Source organism: Musa acuminata, chromosome BXJ2-6, assembly GCF_036884655.1.
Source record: "Musa acuminata AAA Group cultivar baxijiao chromosome BXJ2-6, Cavendish_Baxijiao_AAA, whole genome shotgun sequence".
Taxonomy (NCBI): Eukaryota; Viridiplantae; Streptophyta; class Magnoliopsida; order Zingiberales; family Musaceae; genus Musa; species Musa acuminata.
In genome coordinates, this window is record NC_088343.1 from 15,912,753 (window position 1) to 15,925,812 (window position 13,060).

General features: G+C 37.7%; 2 protein-coding genes across 2 annotated transcripts; one reads left to right on the forward strand and one right to left on the reverse strand.

The window, feature by feature from the left end:
* Window positions 1-2,378: 2,378 nt before the first annotated feature.
* On the forward strand, window positions 2,379-3,239 carry LOC103988602 (probable CCR4-associated factor 1 homolog 11). Its single transcript, XM_009407186.2, has one exon. It carries the CDS (start codon window positions 2,379-2,381, stop codon window positions 3,237-3,239), a length of 861 nt encoding a protein of 286 aa, XP_009405461.2.
* A 511-nt stretch (window positions 3,240-3,750) lies between these two features.
* On the reverse strand, window positions 3,751-5,012 carry LOC135613534 (transcription repressor OFP8-like). Its single transcript, XM_065110565.1, has one exon. The coding sequence runs from the start codon at window positions 4,940-4,942 to the stop codon at window positions 4,382-4,384; it is 561 nt and encodes a 186-aa protein (XP_064966637.1). The 5' UTR covers window positions 4,943-5,012; the 3' UTR covers window positions 3,751-4,381.
* Between the last annotated feature and the right edge of the window lie 8,048 nt (window positions 5,013-13,060).

The window sequence follows — 13,060 nt, forward strand, 5'->3', positions numbered from 1 at the left end:
ATAATGAGTAACTCGAAACTTAAAAAGGTGGAGGACACTTAAGGTTTTAATATTTTAAACTATAAGATGTCTCTTTGCCATAAAGTGAGTAATTGTAGCCCCAAGAAGCTCTAAAACTGTGGAGCAAATAAAAAAATTCTAAATTTAAGGGTATTAATAGTACTACCACTAACATCCTAAAATGACATTGCTTACATCGTCCTTTGCCTTAGATGATACCACTATCTAGGCTGGGTGATACCATTACCCAATGAGCTACGAAGATTAGTAAGGGCCCAAAACAATCCATAGATTAACCTAATTTAATCATCGACTTAACATTACTCGAATACAACTTAATTGAAGCTCAATTATAGTCTAATTTGACTTTAACGAAGGCTTCAAAATAGCAACCATTCTTTTAGTACATTTTTTATCTTCGAACACTTCATTCAATCTATTAGTATATCACCTAATCCTTTGGCATGTTGACTTCGCCACGACATCTGACCCTTTGGCATGATACTCGAAGCTCTAGCGTGAAGTTTGATCTCTAACATATTGATCAATCCTCTAGCTTGATATCTGATTCCTTATCACAATAATTTTTAAGTACAATATTTGATTCTTTGACCTAACATTTGGCTCTCCTAGTATTCGAGTTTCTAGTTAAAATATTTTGTATATTGCTTAGTATAATATTAATTTCTCAAATTTATTAATTGATTTCATCATCAAAATTCAAAATTTAACACCCATAATATTGTATTATGATTATACTATCGATCTAAAGAGACATATGATTAGACATGATGTATCGTTGGATTCCCTTATGATGAAATAATGAGGATGCCAACTAGATTATGACTTATGTCTACCTTGACACTCTCATGGTATGATATCTAACTTGGTAACATGGTTTTAACATGTAAGTCAAGATACACCATGGTGCCTTAGTAAGATTATGACTATACCTATAATGCTCATATGGCTTTATCTTTAAGGTGATTGATCTTGATAGCTAATGTATCATCAATCCATTTAGGAGTTATTAGTTGATATTGATCGTCATCAAACTTGTTCAACTAGTTGGAACAAGACCTACTACTACCAAGAGTCAATCACATTAAGTACAAGGTGATACTTAATTGTGTTCTCACATTATTATTTGATACGTAAGTATTAATTGATATAAATTATCGTCAACTTGGTTCAACTAAGTGAGATGAGAATAATCACATATGCTAAGGAACACAAGTGTTGGATTACATATTCATGCATATAGAATAAAAAGAGATGGACTAAGAGAATAGTCTCATATAACTAATGATCGAAAAAAGTCGGGTTACATATACTAGGTTTAGCTCGGAGGCCTAGTCTTTTATCTTGAATTAATATATAACTTAATATATATATCAATTATGATAAATTTGTCTCAAACTCATCGATATTCAATTTTCTACGTGAGAGAGATTATGATAATGTAGAGATCATGGTAATCCTCTTCTCTCTTAATGGGATTGTCCTTTTTGATATAGATATCTTTTTGGATCATTAAATAGAGGCATCAAAGGATCCTTTGGCAATTCTCTTTTAATTCTTTTAATTTCTTAAATGATGATTTCTTAAATTTGAAATTAGCATAAAAGCTTAGGTCATCCCTCTTAGAACAGATCTCCTTATACTGACTGAGGTGTGTCACAGGAATCATAATTTGGAGTCCTGTAGGATTTCCAAAAATTATACGGTATCAAGAGAGCATGCATCTTATGTGACTCGAACTCGAATTGTCGTAGCGGTAAGCGTAGTAGTAGAAAAACGACGGTGAACACTTTTTGGCATCGAGGGTTAGCTTGGCATGGTCTCATCGTTACCTTAACATTACCATAGAGCTTAAGTGAGTAGTGGAAGATGAACGTGGTCAAATCTCGACCTTCCATGCCTCGCCTTCGTTCCATCGTAATCCACCATCACCATTCAATTACTAAAACAGATTTTGTTTCCACATTTGGTTCACAAGCTTTTCTCGTACCGACCCATCCCAACGCTCGGTGGTATGTATCCTCCAAGGCCCTGCAGAAGAACCGAGAAAGCATTCTGGCAACGGCGTGCGTCGAGTTCTTGTACTATGTCTATGGCATAGCAACCATACCTCTCACCCGCCGTTGCGTGGCCACCCTATCGGCAACGAAAGACCAATCTTGATCCCGCATGTGGACTGTGTCTGCACCGCCGGCCTTCTTCTTATTCTCATTCGAATTATTCTTGGAAACTACTAGCCACTTTTTCTTCCTCTTCCCCACTACAAAATCCCCCCCTCCTCCCCTCTTTGTTCTCACAGATCGAAAGGTGAATCGAGCCGCAAAAGAACAGAATTCAAGCAGTTCGAACCGATTTAGATGGCGAACCAGGTGCAGGTGCCGGTGCCGGTGCCGGTTCCGGTTCCGGTGCCGGTGCAGGTGCACATCCGGTCCGTGTGGGCCGACAACCTAGAGGAGGAGTTCTACTACATTCGTAATGTTGTGGAGCACTACCCCTTCGCTGCCATGGACACGGAGTTCCCGGGTGTCATCCACCTTCCCCAGAAGCACCACACCCAGCTCACCAACGCAGAGCGATATGCTCTTCTCAAGGCCAACGTCGACGACCTCCACCCCATCCAGCTGGGGCTCACCCTCTCTGACGCAGCTGGCAACCTCCCTGACCTTGGCACCGGTGGTGCCGTCCGCTACATTTGGGAGTTCAACTTCCGCGACTTCGACATATACCGTGATCGCTATGCCCCCCAGTCCATCAACCTCCTTATAGCCAATGGGATCGACTTCGAGAAGAACCGGACGCAGGGGATAGACTCCCGCATGTTCGGTGCGCTACTTATGTCGTCGGGACTGGTGTGCAACAACTCGGCTATGACCTGGATGACCTTCCACAGTGCCTACGACTTCGGCTACCTGGTCAAGATCCTAACTGGTCGTCGGCTGCCCAATTATCTTGACGAATTCACGGCCTTGGTGAGGGTTTTCTTCGGCTACAACATGTTCGACATGAAGCACATGATCAAGTTCTGCCACGGCTTGTATGGCGGATTGGATCGGGTGGCCGGCACCCTCCAGGTCAATCGAGTGGTGGGCTTGTCCCACCAGGCCGGCTCTGATAGTTTGCTAACCATGCAAGCCTTCAATCGAATGAAGGAGATCTTCTTCTTGAACGACGCCGACAAAGACTATGCCGGAATCATCTTTGGATTGGAATCTAATTAGCTGACGACGCGCAGTCTTGGCTCATTTAGTAGGTTGTAATATCAGAGGTATGTGCATAATTACTAATCAACTGGGAAAAAGAATTGAATCTTTGATAGTTGATTCACTTGTATTGTTTGGTATATATTTATTATATGAAGGGAAATCTCCGGCTTTCTAATCTATGACGTTTTTGTTTTTATTTATTTATTATTATTTTATTATAATAATGAGTCTGAGTTAAATTAATTATAATTAATAGTCATCAATTTCAATAAAAATAATAATAAAGATTCTGATCAGATCTATCATGTGTAATATGATTATTTTAATCCTTAACTATATTAAATTATCCTCTTATTATATCTCTCTTCGGCTCAGAGGCAGTCATGCAGATGAATCAGTCTCGCAATTGATTCCATAGAATCAATGCTCTTTACTTTCCCTTTGGCTCAAAGAAAACATGTACAAGCAGCCTTCTTCAAGTATCTTTAAAAGTCAATGGCCAGCCTACATAAATTTGAAGCACCGCAATAAAGACCATAGTAACTCCATCTAACTTGCAGCAGCAGCAGCTTATGATGGAGGAAGCCTGCGCTTTTAGAGGTCACTGACACACTAAATATACTCCTTGAACGAGGGAGATATTAGATTTTGTTAGCACAGTACACGCCATCTCGCTTGTAAGGTTTGGGTGGTGGAGGGGGATGAGAGGCTGTAGACCCCACGATTCCTATGTATCACGCATCACGAAGAGTAAGAACTATAGCGGGCATGACGTAGACGGGTAAGGGACAGTATGCATGCACGAAGAAAGAACAGGGTGACATGAGGGTTGCAGTAAATGGCATGGTCGAGTCTATCACTGATAGAAATTTAACATGGCAACTCCCACACGCATTGTAGTATCTCAGGGCATCCTTCGCCAACAGCAAACACCATGATACCTTTCGCCTCTCCATCGTTGCACTACCTCTACTTCTCATTAACGCCCATCGCAAGTACGTCGAACAAACACGGAAACATCACGACTTCACTTGCAGGACTCATCATGTCGAACTACAGTATGCTTACTCGTTCTTCGACGTCGCTTTGCCCCCTCCTTGAATGCTTTCGCCAGCGGGGGTGAGGAGGTCGACGTCCAGGGGAGTTGGTTTGGTTTGTTAGTAGAACGGCGGAGGGGCGTAGTCGTCGCCTGCTAGAGGGGATGGAGGCGAGAATACGCCGTTCCAGAGGTCGGCGAAGGCGCGGAGGATGAGGTGGTGGTGGCGGGGGGAGTTGAGGGAGAGGAAGCGGTGGAGCAAGTCGTTGAGGTCGTCCCAGCCGTAGATCTCCTTCTCCACGATCATCTGGACCATCGACTCCTTGAACTCCGAGTACGGCTCCGACGTTTCCTTCACGACCGGCAGGCTCTCCCGCACCACCCTCCCGTGCTTCTTCCTCCTCCTCCTCCTCTGCTGCGGCTGCGGTGGCGGCGAGGGGGTCTGCTCGTGGGAGGCGTCGGTGGAGGTGAAGGAAGGGTCCCACGTGGAGGTGGAGGCGTAAGCGGTGGCGGAGGTGGACGTGGTGGTGGAGAGATCCGCAGGTCTGGTTTTGGGCTTGGGTTTGGAAGCAGAGGAGAAGGAAGAGAAGAGGGAGGCGAGCCTTGGCTTCCGGCAGTTACACCCGATGTCCACCACCACCGGGTGGCGGACATGGATCTTTCTCCGGCTACAAGAAGACATTAATGTGCGGGATGAGAGAATGCAACCGAGGAGGAGATGAAGAGAGAGCAGAGAGGAGCGGCCATGTGTGCTTGGTATTAATGGGGCATGTGAGCCAACCCGCGGCTGCAGCGTTTAAATGTGTGTGCGTGGCCAATGAGGAAAGAGAGGGGAGGCGGGCATGTGAAATGGAATTAAGGAGCTTTAATAAGTTCTGGATCTTGAGATCACGTGGACTCCATAAATCTCGAATACTATATGCTTACACAGTCGAACTAGCGGATTAGAGCTTCAGCTATATATATATATATATATATATATATATATATATATACATATATACATATACATATATATATACACATATACATATATATACATATATATACTGCTTTCATGTGCTGAACCAAAATGAATCACAGTACAGTAGAAGCCACAGTCAACCCAGGAGGAACCTGTCATATCCATGGGGTTGGGCTGAGCTGTTGCCACTGGGACAAGATGTGGTCTTAAAGAACATATCTGAAGTATCCATGCACGGTGAAGGTTCAAGTTCTTTATAGATAGATGTTAGCTAGCAGCAGGAAAGATGTAAACAGTGTCTGACTTCAAGAGTGGCAGAAGTTCCACCCACACCGGAATCTGGACGTGATAGATAATAGCAGAATCCAGAGAGCAGCTGATCTCTCGAGCACCTGCAGTTTATGAAGCTACATGGAAGTCTCGGATGACAGACTGAGAAGGGGAAGGCTTCATGGATATATAATAATACTCTCTCTCTCTCTCTCTCTCTCTCTCTCTCTCTCTCTCTCTCTGCGTACGTACTCCTTAAGTTTGTGTTATCTTGTTGGCTTTTGTTCCCCTGATGACAAAAATATTCCACATTCACCTTCAGGACACAGAGAAGGGAAGAGTGGGAGTAGATTCCATGAACTGTATCTCGTGTATGATTGCTTCAGACAGACTGTAAGCAGGCAGTGGGAGTATTATATTGACAGGATTAATTACTAGGGACCTAAAACAAGGTGCGGTGTGCAAATTAGAATCAAAACATCTTAGTTGATAGTACTCCTTCGAGTGTCCTATATAATATATAAATAAATACATCTCATCGAGTTCTAAGAAGATTCTAAAACTGGATGTTATTATTTTTTGTCAGAAAATTTCGTGCGTGGGGTTGATCCATCGCATGCATATGACCCACCATTTTACTTGTAGCTCAACACCAGCGTGTTGCTCATCTGAAGATGGTAAGATCCACAAAAGTTGAAATAGCACTCAGATAGCCGAGGTTCCCATCTTTAAAGAAAACATGAAATAGATTCTTTGTATATGTTTGTCAAATATTTGTGATGGAAATTATGTTGTTTTATACTGTGAAAAAGGAAAGACTAGCTGCTCTCTAAAAGAAAATGTGTGCATTTGTTTTTCTTTTTTTCTTTTTTTCTTTTTTTTGGAAGAAGAAGCTTGTCGAGGAAATAGATGGTTTCCTTTGGGAAGAAGACTCTAAATATGAGTTTCAACATTATGATGTCTTTTCATGTTGGAGATTAAGAAGGAAGAGTGTTTTTTTTTTTTTTTTCCTCTCTTGAGATACAAATAATATTTCAAGTTACTCAAGACTCAACACATAGATCCTAGTCAACTAGTGATCATGATTTAGGGAAGAGAAAATTTTTTAGAATAACCCTTATTCTAAAATTATTTTCTTCCACTCGATAAACAAGAACATCTTAGGTATGATTTAAGAATCGAAAAGCTTAATTTTCAACTCCCGTATAAGATCTTGAACTAACTTGAGCGTCATAATACGCATGTCGAGCACGCCCATAATACTTGTTAGACTAGAGAAAATAATCTTGAGAAAGGTCATACTAAAGGAGCACATCTCCTTAAAGACCTGGTTCTCTATTCTAACACTACAAATCTATGTTGGTTAGTCATGTTTCTTGATTGCATAGATTGATGACCTTCATGGCAAATGCATACAGTGGCTAGTGCTGGATTGAATTATTCATGTTATCAAATCTCAATTCACATCGATGATAAATGTTGACCAAGTTGGCATGTCTTTTGCATTCGACACTTCCTACATGGGCAATTCAAGTCGGCAAGCCCCAATACCATATGTGTTTTATGATATTAAGACTTTGGAACATGTTAACATGATTTACACAGGTGGAGAGCATGCGAAGCAAGAGACATATAAGTATGTTAAGTTATACTAACTTGAACCGTCCACATAGTGGGTATCAATATAGGAGGAATGCAAAAATATAAGGCATATCGACTTAATTATCGATATAGACAGCCTTAGATATAAGAGACAACCATGAATATTATGATACATCAAATTGAACCGTTCATATAGGAGCCAGCGTACATAGAATACATACAAGGGTATTATGACATACAAAATTTAATCGCTTGTATAGGAATATCGTATGTTAGGAGATGAACGAAAGCATTAAAGCATATCAAATTGAATTACCTACATACTACCAAATTGTTATTATCAGAATTGTCATAGATATATGTCATGGTGTCAGCCAACCTAGCCCACTTCCTAAAGTCATCGAGCCCTAAGTACAACCTAGTCCCTCTTGTTGCAATAGTCACATGCAAAACTAGTGTCAAGAAAGTGCTCGATACAACCACTTCAACATTTAAGTGAGTTAGAAATTTTATGCTAAGTGGAGAAGACAGTTTTTGAAAGATCTCGTACAAGGGTAAAAGACATTGCAGTCATGAACCATAGCTGAGACAATAGTAGAGTAGAGCTTAACATTCATGTAATCAAGGATTATAATTTCAATGTGTACCACTCATATCGGGCAGTATATACCCAATCTAAGAACCTCTTAATACATAGATCATCAGCTATCAAGTGATACCAAAACTTGATACGAGGTTGTACCGGATGGTAATGTCGACTTCGATCGTTATGGACCTGTGCCGAGCGATAACTATTGAAATTGATTATTACCGACTTATATTAGTTTTCAAACGGTCAATTTAACTATTGAAGGCATTCTAAATGGTTTTTAAAACCTTTCCACCTCACTCTTTCAATTTATTTTACTCTCCCACTCTCTTAAGTTCTCTCAAACTCATTCTTAAACTCATTTATACTCACCATCTCTCTCTTATTATGATATTTTACTCTTTGAACCTAACAAAGTAATTATTTATGGATCGAATTAAATTTATAAGACTAATTTGAGAGGATTAAGAGAAATAAATTTTTAATCAAGAGGTAAGTATTCTCTTTTTATATTTTTATTGATTTATGAGATGATTAAGTCTATTCTATATGATTTATGGCTTAATGTCTAATATATTATTTAATATGCTTTTGATGCTAGAATAATATTAATTAGAGAGTAATTAAGATATTTAATATTATGATTAGTGTGTTTAATATTGATTTATTCAAAATTAAATATTTAATAGGTCGAATATTTATATTTCATGCATATTAAGGATTGGATCATATATTTGTGATGGTATAATAGGTTTAACTAGATTTTAATATTTTTTTTATTATAATTAGTAATTTTAATGATGATTTGATCAAAATTTGATCGATATTGAGTCAATTCAATGTCTTTAATATTTATTAGGATGTTTGATATGTTTATAGTATTGAAAGATAAATAATTAATGAGTAATTAACTATGTTAATAGTATGATTAGTGTATCTAATTATGATTTCATCATAATTTAACTTATATTGGATCAAAATTATATATTTAATATTTCTTTTATATGTCTAATATATTTATGATTTAAAATAAAATTAATTAGGTTTTAATAAAATTTTTAATATTATGATTAGTAGTTTTAATGACGACTTTATCAAAACTTGATCGATATTAAGTCAATTCAATATCTTTAATACCTATTAGGATGCTTAACATGTTTATAGTGTTGAAAAAAAATATGATAATTAACTATGTTAATAGTGTGATTAGTATATATAATGATAATTTCATTGTAATTTAACTTATATTAGATTAAAATTATGTATTTAGTGTTTCTTTTATATGTTTAACATATTTATGATGGTAAAATAAAGTTAATTAGGTTTTAATAAAAAAATTAATATTATAATTAGTGATTTTAATAATAATTTAATCAAAATTTTATTGATATTGGGCCAATGCAATGTCTTTAATATCTATTAGGGTGCTTGATATGTTTATAGCTTATTCAATTTAAATTTGGTAGGAATATGACACAAAAGGAACAAGCATATGATGACGCTTGGGCTCATGCCCGAAAGAAGGATGGGAGTCGTTATCATTAGTAATGTATTTATTGTAACTATATTGCCAAGTATAGAAGAATCACTCGAGTGAAGATGCATTTGGTCGATGGGTATCTTGATGTTGGAAAATGCAAGAAGGTTCCAACGGAGGTCTGTAAATCATTTCAAAACAAGTTATAATAAGCAAGAGAAGATACAATAAAAAAGAAGACAAGAATTGAGAAAGAATACCATAGGGCTATGCATGAACCAGTTTATGATGAGTAAGATGGTCGAGATGATGAAATCGACCCGGATCTCACAATTGGTATTCATGCATCGTTGGAGCATCAGTATATGTACAACGAAGTAATAAGGCATTGATGACCTGACTCACAATAGGAGCATAGCGATGGTAGTGTTTCTATGCCATAATGAATCTAGAGGTTAGCCAATATAAGGTAGCCAACTATCCCTCCTCAGTTAAGCCAAACTAGTAGCATGAGGTATGGTAGACTCCATAGTTTTATGAGATCTTGGTAGAAAGTTTGCACCATATATTATTAATATTGATCCGCAAGCTTATCCTCCATAAATAACAAAACAGACATTGATTGATGATGTATATATAAAATAAAACAAGTGGTATATTAGGAAAGTAATTTCAAAATGGTTCAACTTCCACAAGATTTCAATAAACATAACCCAAGGTCTATATTATCATAGCATGGTCTCCTCTATTTAAAAGTTTGGCTAAAGGATCCAACCTCTAACACCGAGGGAGATCCACAGTGTGCATCTAAAAGAGGAGGTGGCACAACTAAAGGATTTGATTAAATCCTTCAAGAGATAATGAGACAAATATGAGGTAACACTGATGTGTGATAGTTGGATAGGGCTAACAAGAACGAGTATCATCAATGTTCTTATTTATTACAGTAGACCTGTCGTGTTTCATAAGTCAATTAATGCTTCTAACAAAATTCAAGATACAAATTATATTAAAAACTTGATGGATACTATAGTAGAGGAGATCGAACCATAGTACATTATCTAAATAGTCATCGATAATGGAGCAAATTTCAAGTGGGTAAATTTATAATTAATAAAAAAAATATATACTATTTTAAACTTCATGTGCAGCTCATTACATGGATATAATGCTGAAAGATATTAGTGAGCTTTCATCGGTCAGCAAGTGTATAGCTCGAGCATAATCAATTACAAAATTTATATATAATCATAATTGGGTCCACTCTTTAATGTAAAAGTATGTAAATAGTAAGATACTCCAACTTGGAGTCAATCGGTTTTGCCTTAAAGTTATTACAACAAAAGAGGCAAGGCTTTAAGGCAATAGTCATCTCACGAGAATGGTCTAATTCCATGTATCCAAGATCGAGCGATGGAAAGAAAACAAAAAAGAACATTCTTTTTTTTAGATTTTGGGAGACCATGATTGAAATCATAAAAGGTGTGAAACAACTTTATGTTGTCCTCTATAAGGTCGATATGGACAAGCATCCATATATGCCTTATCTTAAATATATGCTAATTACATCAAGAGATGAGGTCAAGAAAATATTTAATGATGATTTTAAAGCCAACTAATACTTACAAATCATTTATCATATGAATTGAAATTCATATAGACCAAGATATCTATAATGCAAGTAAATTCATATTTAATATAATTTAATTCATAATTTTTGTTGTATAAAAAATTTCTACTAACAAAATTATGTCTTGTAGTATATTATCTACACCCAGCAATTTAATTTCGGTATACTCTTGGAATGCGATATGATTTACTATCGACACTAAGAAATGTTATATATCGACTCTTATCAAATACTACTGATACAACCGATGTTATTATGGAGGATCGATTATTCTAATATATAATTAGTTTATTCTCCGACATTGTAGTTGTATCGTATCGTTACATTATGGATCCTGATGTGAAAAAGTGGCACATATTAATTATCAACTATATTTTATATTAATTATTTATTATATAAATAAAGTTTTATTTATATATTTTTACAATTGAGTGGTGACTACAATTTGGAGGGGACACACCAAATTTAAAGAAGGTTGTCATTTGTATACATTCACAAACGACAACATCTAGTGGTTGTGAATGTAATTGGTCAACATTCGTATTAATTCCACGAAGGTCTACAATAGTTTATCTATAAATGGTTGGAGAAACTGGTATATGTCTACTATAACATGCGATTAAGATTGCGATGTGTCGAGCCAAACAAGGAGCTAAAGGAACCAAAGATTGATCTCATTGACCTCCATTTCTATAATGAAAATTCAAAGTCGATGTTAGAGTAGGTCGAAGCGATGGAGAACTAAGAGAATCCTCTACTTCATGAGGAGAAAGATCCTTAATATCCTTTGCATTTTATCACTAAGGTAATAGAAGAATAGGAAGCACATCTCCAGCAAGAGAAAATTTTCCTTCGGTTAGAAGGTGATAGAAGGAGCCATATAAGATCAAGTCAAACTACTCTAGGAACTAAAGACACCCAACCATCATAGTCATCTGCCCAGCATACAAAGATAAAAGCAAAAGGGAAAGTAGTAGCATCAATTATATTATTGGAAAGAATTGAGTCGGACGACGAGATTATTAGGAAATCTAGGGGTAACATCACATGTGCAATAGAAGAACAGAAAATAAAAACCCAAAATTTTCCAAAAAAATATTCATCGTTGTGCGAAGATTGGTACGCTAAAACCCATAAAACTTAAATCCACATGTAAGATTGTATTTTTACTTGGGAAGATCGTATTGCTAGTCATAGGTGCCCAACAAGCCAATCACGTGAGTGATGGCACGTGTGACTTGATACAGAATCTTTTTGCTTATTATATTTTGGCGTATATCACTTTATAACTATTGCATAAATGCATATATATATTGTGATGTCCTTGGATTTGTGCAATGGGAATCGGATCGTGATGAGATCACGATAATGAGATCGATTCACCTTTAAACACATATCCTAAATAATCCCGGTCATAGGTTACTCGAGAGGGACATCGTGATAACCGGATAGACTGGTGTGCTGTATACCCGTCCATATGATGGATGCAGCTGGTCTCATAGCTGCTCGTGTAGGGACACTAGGGATACAGTACAGGTGCTCATTGGAGAATGAGTTCACTGATTGATCCGCTTACGGAATGCTGGATGGTTGATGATGCCTTATTGTCAGACAGCGATTCCGTAGTCCTAGTGGTGTATCTGGTCCTTAGACTTGAGACACCAAGGATGTCCTGTATGAGTGCTCCACTCTTTGATACCAGACTTATAGGTTTGGCTGTTCCCAGATCTAGTACAGCTGGTCATTGGGAGTGGTAGTCGACCTTACGAGGACTATTGAGTGTCGACAGAGGATCATCCACTCTCGGCGTCATGAGAGGAATATCCTATGTGTTCTTCCTCAAACAAATCATTGGCCAGGGTCATTCGGGTTGAGAGAGAAAGAGTTCTCCGGGAGAATCCGATTAGAGCGAGACTCGAGTAGAAATCGTATGGGTCTGATAGCACTATGCTCGATATACGGTCTCTGGGATATTAGATGGATGAGGGACTATAGGTACATGGTAACTAAGGACAGACAGGTCCAATGGATTGGATTCCCCTGTATCGTCTAGGGACTACGGCGTAGTGGCCTAGTACGTCCGTAGTCGATGAGTCGAGTGAATTATTACAGAGATAATAATTCACTGAGTTAGAAGGAGTTCTGATAGGTATGACTCACGGCCAGCTCGATATTGGGCCTAGAGGGTCACACACGTATGGTAGGCATTGCGATGAGTAGAGGTTCGGATATGAGATATCCGACGGAGCCCTTGTCTTATTGGATGCA

What these genes read in the sequence shown, in the direction of transcription:
- LOC103988602 (XM_009407186.2), top strand. Translation starts at nt 2,379, where the DNA reads ATGGCGAACCAGGTGCAGGTGCCGGTGCCGGTGCCGGTTCCGGTTCCG.
- LOC135613534 (XM_065110565.1), bottom strand. Translation starts at nt 4,942, where the DNA reads ATGTCTTCTTGTAGCCGGAGAAAGATCCATGTCCGCCACCCGGTGGTG.